Source organism: Motacilla alba, chromosome 3, assembly GCF_015832195.1.
Source record: "Motacilla alba alba isolate MOTALB_02 chromosome 3, Motacilla_alba_V1.0_pri, whole genome shotgun sequence".
Classification (NCBI taxonomy): Eukaryota; Metazoa; Chordata; class Aves; order Passeriformes; family Motacillidae; genus Motacilla; species Motacilla alba.
Window position 1 is genome coordinate 77,582,850 of NC_052018.1, and position 12,902 is coordinate 77,595,751.

The window sequence follows — 12,902 nt, forward strand, 5'->3', positions numbered from 1 at the left end:
TAACATGTGCGTGTACAGTGCATATACATGCATATATACAATTCAGGGATTAGAGCAAGTGATGCACACGTAAAACTTACAGCTAAGACTTCGTCCACAGACAACTGAAATTCACTTAACAATTAGAAAGCCCATAATGTTTAGGAAATTTAGAATCTGTACTCATGCACCTAATTTCTAGCCTTAAGGAACCTTTTGGATCAAATTTATTAACTGTTACTTGGCAGCCTCAATTTTTTTTTGTGCTGGTGGTTGGTTAGATTGCAGGGGAGATTGAGTTTGTTTCAATATTAATTAGTCTAGAAGGATCTTATGGTTTTGGACACCACAACCATGATTTTAATCCCATCAATTACTGTTAAATATATTGTCATAAGTAACTGGTTGTATTTCACACCACCAGGAGAAAGTAACATCTAAATTAGCTGTAGGTAGCTAAGTGGGCCCAGGTATCTTAGTGGAGATCTCCATGGTGATGCTGTGCCTGATGGCCCCCAGGACAGGGTTGGCCCTCCTGGCTGCCAGGGCACTGCTGAGTCAGGTTCAACTTGCCATCAGCCAGGACCCCCAGGTCCCTTTCTGTGGCACCACTCTCCAGCATCTCATTCCCCAGCCTGCCCGTACATCCAGGGTTGTCCCATCCCAGGTACAGAATCCGACACTTTCCCTTGTTGAATTTCATACAGTTGGTGACTGCCCAGCCCTCCAATTTGTCAAGGTCTCTCTGCAGGGCCTCCCTGCCTTTGAGGGAACTAACAGCTCCTCCCAGTTTTGTATCCTCTGTGAACTTGCTCTGTATCCCTGCCAGTCCTGTGTCCAAGTCATTTATGAAGATGTTGAAGAGCACAGGGCTGATAATGGAGCCCTGTGGAGCCCCCCTAGTGAGGGGTCCCCAGTCTGATGTCACCCCATTGACTGTAACCCTTTGTGCCTGGCCCATGAGCCAGTTGCTCACCTATCCCATGATGTGTTTATCCAGCTGTGAGCTGGACATTTTGTCCAGAAAGATCCTGTGAGAGACAGTATCCAAAGCTTTACTGAGATAAAAAAGATTACATCGACTGGCTTCTCTTGATCAGCTAGGTGGGTTACCTTGTCATAAAAGGGAATCAGGTTTGATAAGCAGGACTTTCCCCTAATGAAGATATGCTGGCTGTGACCAATGACCATGTTGCTTTTCAGGTGTTTTTCAGTAAGTCCCAGAATAATCTTCTCCATAACCTTACCAGACACTGAAGTGAGACTAACAGACCTGTAGTTGGCAGGACCCTCCTTCTTGCCCTTTTTGAAAATCAGGACAATGTTTGCCATCTTCCAGTCAGCTGGGACCACTCCATACTCCAAAGACTGCTCAGAAATGATTGAGAGAGACCTCACAATGACCTGAGAAGCTCTTTGAGTATTCTTGGCTCAAACCCATTAGGTTGCAGAGACTTACAGATGGAGCAGCAGATCCTGCACAAGTTCAGGGTCAGTTTATCATTCTCACAGCCATGGTCCTCCAGCTCAGATCAACAGGACCCCCTTAGCTTGTGTTGAAGACATTGGCAAAGAATGCATTAAATGTCTCTACTTTGTCTATGTCCCTGTTTGTGAAGTGACCATCCTCATCCTGTAACGGGCCCATGTCATTTCTGCGCTGCCTTTCTCTGTTAGTGTGTTTAAACCCCTCTCCTTTTTATTGTTCCCCCCAGTAACAGCCAGCTTCAAATCCAGTTGAGCTTTGGTGACACAAATTTTCTCCCAACAGTAGTGAGCAGCATCTCTGTATTCTTCTCTTGTTATCTGACCTTCCTTTCACTGGACATATACCTTCTTTTTTTGTCTTAGCTCCAAAGAAGACGCCTGCTCAGCCAAGCTGGTCTTCTGCCTTGCCTTCTTGACTTCCCACATTTTGGAATTGCCTGCTCCTGTGCTCCTAGGCAGTGGCACTTAAAAAGTAAGCAGGACTGAATGGACCTCCAAGAGCATTTTCTCAGAGGACCTGGCTAACAAGCTCCCTGAGAAGCCTGAAGTCTGCTATCCTCATATCTTAAGAGCTGGAGCTGGCAGTTTCCTCTTTTCAGCAGATTTTAAACCTGATTGCTTCATGGTCTCTGTATCCAAGACAGACAACAATCACCACTTCAGTCACAAAACCCTCCTTGTTAATTAAGCAACAACTCAAAAAGGGCATCCTTCCTAGTTGGCTCCCTTAGTACCTGTACCATGAAGTTAGCATCCTGTTTGAGCAATATTCTGAATCTGTTTGTGCCAGCTGTTTGATGCTCCTAGTTAACATCTGTTACATTGTAGTCCCCCAAAGAACAAGGGAAGTTGATTGGAAGTTTCCAATAGTTCCTCAAAGAAAAATTCATCAATGTCATTGTCCTGACTAGGTGGTTGATAGTAGAGTCCCATGATGACATCCATGTTATTTGTTTGTCCCTTTATCCTTACCCGGAGACTTTAAACCATACCATTGCCAAACGTAAGCTCCATGCATTCCAGCCACCTCCCTGCCTCACCTGGCTTGCCTGAAGAGCCTGTAAACATCCAATGTGGCACTCCAGGCATAGTTTCACCCCACCAGGTTTTCTTTATGCCAATGATGTATCTCTGCAAGCACTGGCATTGAAACATTTCAAGTTTTGGCATGCCACCCCAAATTATAACACTTGTTATAATCCTCAAATATTCACTATTATAACACTTGTTATAATCCTCAAATATTCACTGTCCATTATAGCTCCTGGATTCAATGTTTTGAAACCTGTTAGCAGTATATTGGTCTATATTAGTAGTTCAAATGCATACTACAACATGCCACAATTATACTCAAACTTATTATTATTTATTATTATTGATTATTACTTGAAATGCATAGAGACTGGCGACTGGCACCTGCTAGAAATTAATCACAAATAGCTTTATAGTTTGTTAAAAGAATAAATGAGAAGACTTTAACACAAAGCATGCATTTTTTTTCTCTCTTAGGTGCAAAGATGTATAGAACAGCAGATTTTCATCTCCTACAGAATAAAATTCTTTCCTCCTTTACCTTTTCTTATTTCTGAAACATTTCCTACATTTTATGAATGGCAGGGAAGAGAAGAGGGGAATGAGACAATCGATCCTTGCACAATTTTTTGCACTTTTTCGGGTTTTTTCACTGGAGTGTGACAATAGGGGCTTAAATACCTGATACATACACTGGGAGAATTGTTTCAAGGCACAGCTAAAAACAGACTAATTTCCAACAAGTGGAATCTGAATAAAAGGAAGTCTTGAGGCCCTAAGGGTAAGTAAAGAAAAGCGTGAACACGCAGCACTCCACAAATCTAATGGACTTTAACCACATGTAAGAAAAGTCCCAAATTAAAGCAACATTTAAACAAATGTCACCTATTTGCACTTCATACAAGGGGAACAAACACTTCTTTATGCACAAATATAAAGAATGAGAAATAAACAAGAGCTGGGTGAGCCAGCCTGAACTATAGATATCTGTAGCAGGATAACACAGATTAAGTTCTTCCTTTCTTCCTTTCATAAGCATGGTGCAAACTAATGCTGACAGATGATGTCCATATGCACCACGGGAGCTCTGGAAGCACCACGCCTGACTTGAGTATGTGGCTTGTCAAAGCCGTAGAGGATGTGTGGCTATTCCAGCATTCTTTGCAGCAAGAATAGTTTATAAGAAGAACTAACAACACTCTTTTCTTCTTTTACTTTGGAAGAAAAGAGGAGAGTAAGATCTCTGTTCCAAGTACTGCCATTTTGCCTTACTCTAGTCCAAGATCATATGATGTAAAGTACTTCTCATTAGCTCCTTGTGGTTTCCTATGAGAGATGACCTTATCAGAGAAGAAACAAAGGCAAAGCATATGTTTTGTTAGAGCTTGACAAAGCCTGGAGGGGAAGGAAGAAAGTTACTTTCCAGACTGATCACAGCAAAGCTGTGCTTGCTGCTGATAGCATCATGGAATTAGTACTGACAGTAGAGTATACCTCTGTTGACAGCGCAATCGGTCATTCACCCCCTTCCTCCCTACAGTAATGTTAGGGTATGTCCTCAAATATCCCTTGGATGTGAGTTCTTTTTACATGACTCAGGTCCTGTGCTAATTTTTTAGTTCTGGTTTTGTTTCATCAGCTAGCTGAACTCTCCTGAGTACTGCCTCCTCACAGGCCCAAAACATTCGTCAATCAGCTGTTAATGATATTTCACAGGCAGCTTCTTGAGTGCTGCTGAGTGCTACATTCAGAGATCTAAATATTTGTGACAATTAGGTCATGGATATTCAACCCTCTTTACAACTCTGAAAGATCACGAGTGATAGGAGAAAATAGCCACAGCCTGGAAGCTGTAAAGAGAGCATCCTGGCAAAATAGCCAATTCCTCTAAGGCTTTCCGGAAGCTACATCAGCCTGCAGTGTAAGAAAACAAGGAAAAAATACTAAGATTTTCATTCTGGAGGTGAAAAAAACTGTGCAAGCAAATCCTGTCATTTCTTGTGCTCTGTTCATCCTCCTGTCATTTGTTCCTTTCTTCAAACTGGATCAGTGTAGAAATGTGAAGGCAGCTTGAAGAGTTCTACGCCAATTTTCAATTAGTGTATTTCCAGTAGTATTTTCAACACCCAAAACACTTTATAAGAAAAGCTCAAAAATCCAGTACAATGGACTAGTAGAAAAAACAGGAGTAAACCAGGTGAGGACACTTCAAGAGAGACTGACAACAGAGATAGTTTGACACCAGTGTAGTGGTTTGGGTTTCTGCTTTCCCAAAAACCTTCTCTTAAGATTAATATTAATTCTAGATAATGCAAATAAGGTAAGACTATTGTGCTGATTTTGGCTGCTACAGAGTTCTTCGCAGTGGCTGGTATGGGTTTGGTTTTTGGATTTGTGCTGAACCCAGGGTTGATAATATGGGTTTTTGTTATTGCTGAGCAGGGCTTACACAGAGCCAAAGCCTTTTCTGCTTTTTGTTCTGCCACACTGCGATGAAGTTGGAGGTGCATGGGAGGTTGGGAGGAGATACGGCCAGGACAGGTGACCCAAACTGACCAAAAGGATATTCCAGATGGAATGATATCATGCTCAGTATATAAAATGAGGAGAAGGAGGAGGAAGAGTGGGGATGTTTGGAGTGATGGCTTTTGTCTTCCCAAGTCACTGTTACATATGATGGGGCCCTGCTCTCCTGGAGATGGCTGAACACCTGCCTGCCCATGGAAAGCAGTCAATTAATTCCTTGATTTGCTTTGTTTGTGTGTCTGGCTTTTGCTTTCCCTATTAATCTGTCTTTATCTCAACCCATGAGCTTTCTAGGGGAGTAAGTTGCTGCTTGGGGCTTGGTTGTTGGAAACCACAACAACTAAATATAACTCCTGGTTTTAATAATATGTTCATTTAAACATTGTCCAAGTATACTAATGGGTGTTTGTGAAAGTTTGGACAAAAACCAAAATCATAGACTTGATTCCATATCACATTTCATTCATACAGTATAGTCAGTGAGACTGTTTACTCTTACCTGTAGTGATTGCTCAATATTACTGCCAGGTCTGTTGATGTATAACATTTAAAAGGTGCTTCTGCTATATTTTCCCAGCTAATGATTCACTGATAACATATTCTGTCCTAGAAAAACCCCCTCTCATGCACACAATTTCAAGACAACTAAACTTTTAAATTTTTCTGCTGTAGTTAAAGCAACACGAATACTGCAACCAGCCTTGCCTTTCCAATGGCTCCGTGTGCAGTTGAAATTATGCCAAGCATGCAAAAATCCACTGGTGTTTTACCTGGTGATGTACGGAAGCGACACTGTCCGGTCATTGGATCATACTCCTGGTTTTCATCAGAGCACAGACACAGGAAAGAACCGTCAACATTTTCACAGAGGGCTTCGCCACATACTCCACTCAACATTTCACATTCATTCACATCTGGGGAAAAAGCCCAAAACAGAAATCAATTGAGACCCACTACCGACTGTTCTTTTATCTGCTATATCTGTGCCAATATGTGGCACTCCAGGTATAGTTTCATCCCATCAGGTTTTCCTTATGCCAATGATGTTGTATCTCTGCAAGCACTGGCATTGAAACATTTCAAGTTTTGGCATGGCACCCCAAATCACACTTGTTATAATCCTCAAATATTCACTGTCCATTATAGCTCCTGGATTCAATGTTTTGAAACCTGTTAGCAGTATATTAGTCTATATTAGTAGTTCAAATGCATACTACAACATGCCACAATTATAAAACCACAATTATACTCAAACTTATTGTCTGCCAGATTACAGATGTGATCTCTGGGAAAGGATTAAAAACCCACTAATACCTAAGTGGATTCATAAACAAGTAATAAGTCCTTTGAAATAAAGACTGCTGAAAGTCACAGTACAGTTTATGGACTATTAGTGTTGATTAGGTGCTGATTGTAGACCAGAACACAGCGGTTTTGGTGTTTCTCATTCTTTAATACTTGCCTTTCTGTGTATTGTCTTATTGGGATTTAAGACTCAGAGTAATTTAATTTGTTTTCTTAACTTTATTATCAAGCTTTCATTAAAGCCAAGGAGCAAAATGAACAGATTTTGGTGAGATTCAGACTGCACTACAAAAAGAGAATTCATTTTTCTCCCCAAAATACCATTTTTCTTGCAAACAACCACCAAACAGAGAATTCCCCAACCCTCACCATGTGTCTATGCATGGACTCACAGGCTCCTCTGAGATCCACAGAAGTTGTGCCCAGGTCACCCAAGGACCCCTGCTGAACACAGCAAAATTCCTCCCTCCAAAAAATTCCACATATTTTTAACTTGTATTCCATACACCTGCTAACTAAATGCCAACCTAAAATGCTTTTCTGACTGATAGAATTGTCTGTTGTTTAAACAAGGATTACCAAATCCTACCAAGATCATTTAACTTTACTTTCTTTTTAGTTGCTAACATTGACATTTGAAAATCTACTTCTAAAGAGAGGATGTCACTAGTAGACAGAAATTATGCTGATTAGTATCAGAAACAGTAATTTCTGGATCACAATTCAGAAATTTCTATAACTGAGTGTGGTCTAACATATAACTTGTGAAGGAGTATTGGATTCTTTTTACCTCTTGCCTATCAAAATCTAGTTATCTGAATAAATGTTGATTTTTGTGTATTTTTATATAAATATGGATTTTAACTTAGAGTTTGCTAACATTTAAAAAATGCACTCAGATTTTTCTTTATCTTTGTACTGGCTTCCTGTCATAGGGAATGAGTCTTCTTTGGGGAACACTGCCTAGTCAGGAACTAGAGACTTACTTTTTCCTTAAATTGTTTTGGCTGATAACTGGCTTCTAAATTTATAAGAGTATTTTATACTATACAGTATTAAACAAGAACAAAATAAACAAATGCATTATTTTGTGGTTCCGAATTACTTCAGTGTGAACTCAAAATTAAATTTAGTTTCACACCATCCTTGCCTTTCCCCTTTTTTTTTTTACTTTCTTTGCTTCATTTGTTTTCATCCATGAAAAGTCACTGTATGACAAAATATACTTTGGTGTGCAGCAAACAAAGTGTCAAATGGCATAAAGAATTTTATAACAAAACTACTTCATATATTTGAGAATGCATACAAACACTCTGTAAAACTTCTTATTCCTCCTCTCTGGTTGTTATTCCTTTTAGGTCTCTGTTACCAGTAAATGTGTTTCATCCTGAGTCTGGCTTGAAGAAATTGCTTAATGAATACCTCTCCTTGATCTGGTATTAATTTTATATTACAAACTTGAGCTGCATCAAGTGGTTCTCCAGCCATCACTATTAACAACAGATCTGGAAACCCATTAGTCACAAAAGAAATGTGCAGTATTTGCATATTTACAAAAACCCCACATCATTTCATGGTGATAGGTGTCTTTCCTGGAGCTGGAAGCTAATGTTAAAATCTGTTTAAACACCATATGCCTAGGGAGGCGCCATCTAATTCAGCCTGGCTGTGCCACATTCCAGATGTTATTTCCTGCAGGGGGTAGTGCAGGGTCCTGGCTACTCAGCCAAGAGACTTAACAGATGTAGCACTTAAATAGGCTAAGATATTAAATTCATGCTATTATATTTGTGAATGGTCCTGACATGCACAAACAAGGAGGATTCTTGGGTTTTTTAAAAGAAATAAAATAAGTGGTTCAGCTTATTTGCTGTTGCCCTCTGTTTGATCTAATAACAGGTTTTCATTACATAGATACAAAGTAAAGTTTCCATCTGGCACAAAGTTCAGTGAGCAAAGAAGAGCTCAACTTTTTTTTCCTAGTAAGTGGCGTAACTTTAATAAAAAATGTCAGAAGACAAAAATGTGAAATGTGTTTTTTTGGAATGCTGTTTTTGCTTCCTCGAACTTTGCAGCAGTGACTACTAGCACCCATGAGCTCACCTGTACACCCTTGCCCATCCTGTGTGTCCTGGTAGCCCTGGTAACAGAGGCAGCGGTAGGAGCCATCCATGTTTTCACAGAAGCCGTGAGTGCCACACACCGTGCCATTCGTACATTCATCCACATCTGCAAGGGAGAATTTAACATCAGACAGGCTGTGTGACAGCCAAAGGCAGACATTCACAGAGTGCAGAACACCCACAGATGGGCCACTCTGCAAACACATGCAGCTATGCCTCAACGCATTGGGAAGGAACACAAGGACAAGACACAAAAATTAATGTAAGCACACAATTTAAGACATTCTTTCAGTGTTAGCTTTGCAGTAAGTGTGTCAGCAATGGTCAACTGCCTCCACCCATCTGTTTCACCAAACTTGCTAACCACAGCATGATGTTACATACCACAGACTACGGCATGGTTTAAATAATTTCTCTTATAGATTCTACCAGTGTATTACTATACAGTCAACAACATGAGCGAAACTGAACTCACTGTGCCTACAGTTCAAAAGAATTCAAGGGTATAGCTACATCTCCTGTGCAGAAGTGCTGCACAGATTTCATTCTGGCTCTCAGCACAGATCACAGTTTCATAGTGTTAGGGGTAAATATCTGTCTGAAGTCCCATAAATCTACACATACAAGTCATCTTAGGTGCACAAAGTATTTCCAGTGCTGGAATGTTTTCTGTACTGGCCTTTTCATTTGTAGTTCCAGTTTTGGTTTGCTGGCCTCACAAGAAAGTCACTTGCACGTGTAAGTCTGTTCTTTGACTCAGCTGCCCATCAAATTACAATGAAGCAGAGCTGCTTGGGGCACATTGTGGTTTATTTTTGTAAGTGTATTACAAGTGCTAGGAATGCATTATTTTTATCTCCACTTACAGTAAGACCTATACCCAAAGCCCTTGGCCATATGTGGTCATTAAGGATGTCATGAGGTGCTTTTCAGGAGGAAGAACACCAGCTGAAACTGTGAACCTGCCAGGATACTAGGATTAGTACCTTATACCTTCTATACTCCTCTGCAGTCTGAAGCAGAGAAATAATCACTGTATTTCTTTCCTAAAAAACGTTATGCTGTTAAGTAAGGCTCCTGTCTGCCTTCCTTCTGCACATTATTCCTCAAGGGATAATTGTATTTTAAATGGGGAATAAAGTGATTTATTTGAGTGCTTGTTATTATCATTAATTCTGTACATTTTGGTAGCCCTTCATGTGATGGAGCCTATCATCATTTTACCTCCAGTGAAGGCCTTTGGCACTCCCTGAACTAAAGAACTGCTGGGACTGAATCCTACTGTGCCACAGAGAGAAGGCTTCTCCAAAGAGGTGAACAGCACGTGGTGCTTTTCTGTAAGGACAGAGTAGGGCTCAAATATAGTCCTGCCTACTCCTCCAGCTCTTCACAGCTGTCAAACAAAAACCTAGATAAGCCAGTAAAGATGCACTGCATTCTAATCCTGACAGTACTCACCAAGCAAGGACTTTTTTACTTTTAAATGGTGTTTTATGCTCAGCTGAAAGAGAGCTCTTGGTCTTTGAACCATGTGGTCACAGCCCCCCAAGCTACCAAAGTTTGAGCAGTATGTCATTACCATCCACACCTGCTACCTCTCCTGCTGCCCTCCTGCAACCCAAGTGCTCACCCACACAAGCTTTGCATGCCTCAGGGACTGGTATTTTTGGGATTTTGAAAACCAGCTTTTCCTGTGTGCTGTCGTGGGGTCTGAACAGATTTGGGATTGCATGTATACTGTTAAGGCCAGAAGAGTCTATCCAGAACCTCTTAAAAAGGCTAAAAAAAACTGTCTCTGGCAATTTCTGTACCAATGGAACAAACTGTGAAATTTTAACATTTTTCTCAGAAAGCATGTAGTTTCATGTTAGATGTTTAAGTGATGAAAAACTCACTTCTCCTACTGAACTGATCCATTGCTTAACAAACTTCAGCCCACATACAAAATGCAGGCAAAAACTCTACATACTAATTACACCAAAATCTAGGACACGTATAATTGATGGTTATAAAAAAAGTACTTGCAGATGTAACTGGCAGAAAAATTTATTTGGTTTGTAAGTTTTGTAGTAAAGATTTGAATGGTCTTTACATCTTGATTTATTAAACAAAGAAAAAATATTCAAGGAATTTATTTTAGAAAGGGCTATTGTATTTGGCAAAGAATACAATAGCCAGTATGCTTATTCTCAAGGAATTGAATACAAAAATTTGGATGGTTTCTGGATATTGAACTTATTGAAACCTACCACAAACCTTTCCTAGTAGAATTAATTCAGCAACGAGAATAAAAACTTATCCGTGTTAAAGACTATCAGAGGTGAAGGGTCATCTTTTATACCTTCTCCTTTTCAAGTCTCCACAGTGACATTATAAAAAGATGCACAAGGAGTTACTGGGAGGAAGAAAATAAAAATTTTTACAGTTGTGTTTTTCTGGTCCCTTCTTGCTGCTGTACCTGCATAATATATCTGCTATTAATAGTCTCATGTGATTCACATATCTAGTAAAAAAATCTGAATACTCTGTCTCTTAATCAGAAAGCTCTGTTAAGAAAAGGAATTCAAAATGAGTAAACAATGGTGGCTTGACAGTCTGGAATGTCAGACAACAGACAATAACACAGTGTTTGTGTTTTCAGTGAACAACTGTGGTTAAATAACAAAAAGTTCCTGAGCCACGGGACAGTTCCTGTTAAAAACCTACACAGAAGAAACTACAACTGGAGATTTTATAATTACCCAAATTACAGAACTCTTCTTACTTAAAACCTAAATGTTAAAGGAAACAGGAGAATGGTTCATGCAGCTGGATCTTCGCAGGTAAAACAAGGTCATTGACTAAAAAAGCTGCGGAAACAAAACTTGTGATTGTAGCAAGTGCCCTTATTCAGTATATAATACAGCCACAGAAGACAGGTTTGTTTCTAAAAAGTACAGTCTGAACATCTTTCAGTGCATGGGATATTACAGAGAAGGTCCAAGCACCAAATATTTTTCCTTGTCTAGACAGTTCACTCAAAGGACTCTTTTTTACAGCCGGAAAGGACATTTGTTTCTTTAATCACCCCATAAAGAGTGAGGCTTGTAATCAGCAATTCTCTTGCTACATAGAAGCAAAGTCAGGGGAAAAAACTAAGTATGAAACTGATATATCCTATGTCTATAGAGTGTCTTAAGCAGTTCTCTGTAATTAAAACCTATTTTAGAGTCCATTAATCAGTGCTGCCTGCTTTAACCAAAAGGCAAGATGTGTGCACTCACGCATACTTTTTGCAGTTCAACACTATGCTCCTGTTTTCTGACAACCTGCAAAAGATGAAGGCAACCTGAACCTCAAGCATGATATTGAAATCTCACTGAAATCTACTTACATAGCAATATGCCTGGAAGAGGAACTGGTTCCTAAGACAGGTCTGTAAAGTGATTAGAGAAGCAGAGCTCTGATTCTGAAACTTCCAGGGCTACCCATAACATGCAGACATAAAAAGGAAGAAGCAGAGGTTGGAGAGCTCTGGTGGGATGAGTAAGTTTTTTCAGATTGCCTGTTGCAGCAGTGAGAAGCCAATGAGAGACATAGGGGATGGGACATGGAGACAGAAGAGGTGCTTGAGGCAGGGTATTGATTTAAACATCAGAAAATCTCTAACTTGAGGTTTTGCCAACATGTTTGACTAGTAGCCAGCTGGGTAAAACACCATCTTTACATAAACCCCAGAGAGCTCATCAAGGAACTAAGGAGCACCAGGAGAGCCTCCAGTTCAGAGAGCTTGGTGCTGTCAAATGTCTGAGCCTGGGGCCAGGCTGCAGTGGAATGTCACTGCTGCAACAAAAGTTTGTCTACACCTTGGAAGAAGACACAGTCTCCACAGCTGTTCAGTTTACTTTGGCCAATGGCCACAAAAACTCCATACCAGAACTAAACCACATGAGGTTCTTAAATGTTTTATGCTGTTGTTGTTTCAAACTTCAAAAAAAATCAAGTCAAGTTCATACAAAAAAAGTCTGGAGATATGGAAAATCTGCTCCCCAGGTACAGAGAGGTGTGTGAATCCAGGAAAATCTTCTCAGGTTCTTCCTCTGATGGTATAAACAGTTATTCTCACTCACTTAACTAGAATTAAATTCACAGAGGCACTTAGTGTAAAGCACAGTAGCTCCTGCAGCTGGAAGCCACATGCTTTCTCAGTATGTCACACATAACTTTTGCTTCGTCTTGCCTTTTAGCATGAAGCTGACACCACTACAAATATTGACACTGATGCCATCAGTGCTCCCTTAACATTAGTTTTTTTAAAACTATGGAATTGTTTTTATTAAAATGACAGAATGGAGAAATTAATTGGGGTGGAAAAGGAGTGCTGCTGCTTCAGAGACTAGAAGTACCCTTGCTTTGCCAAGTTATTAAAATACTTTTCCGAGTGCTGAATATAAAGTCTGATCTGTATTC

The 12,902-nt window shown here is 40.0% G+C and overlaps 1 protein-coding gene across 1 annotated transcript in view; it reads right to left on the reverse strand.

Moving 5' to 3' along the window:
• The window catches only part of LTBP1 (latent transforming growth factor beta binding protein 1), a 188,177-nt gene that overhangs the window by 28,072 nt on the left and 147,203 nt on the right, over positions 1-12,902 (reverse strand). The window contains exons 24-25 of the mRNA XM_038131720.1: positions 8,434-8,559; positions 5,796-5,939 (exon numbers count right to left, since the gene is read on the reverse strand). Of these exons, the coding sequence (XP_037987648.1) occupies positions 5,796-5,939; positions 8,434-8,559 (270 nt within the window). The remainder of the gene's footprint in view (positions 1-5,795; positions 5,940-8,433; positions 8,560-12,902) is intronic.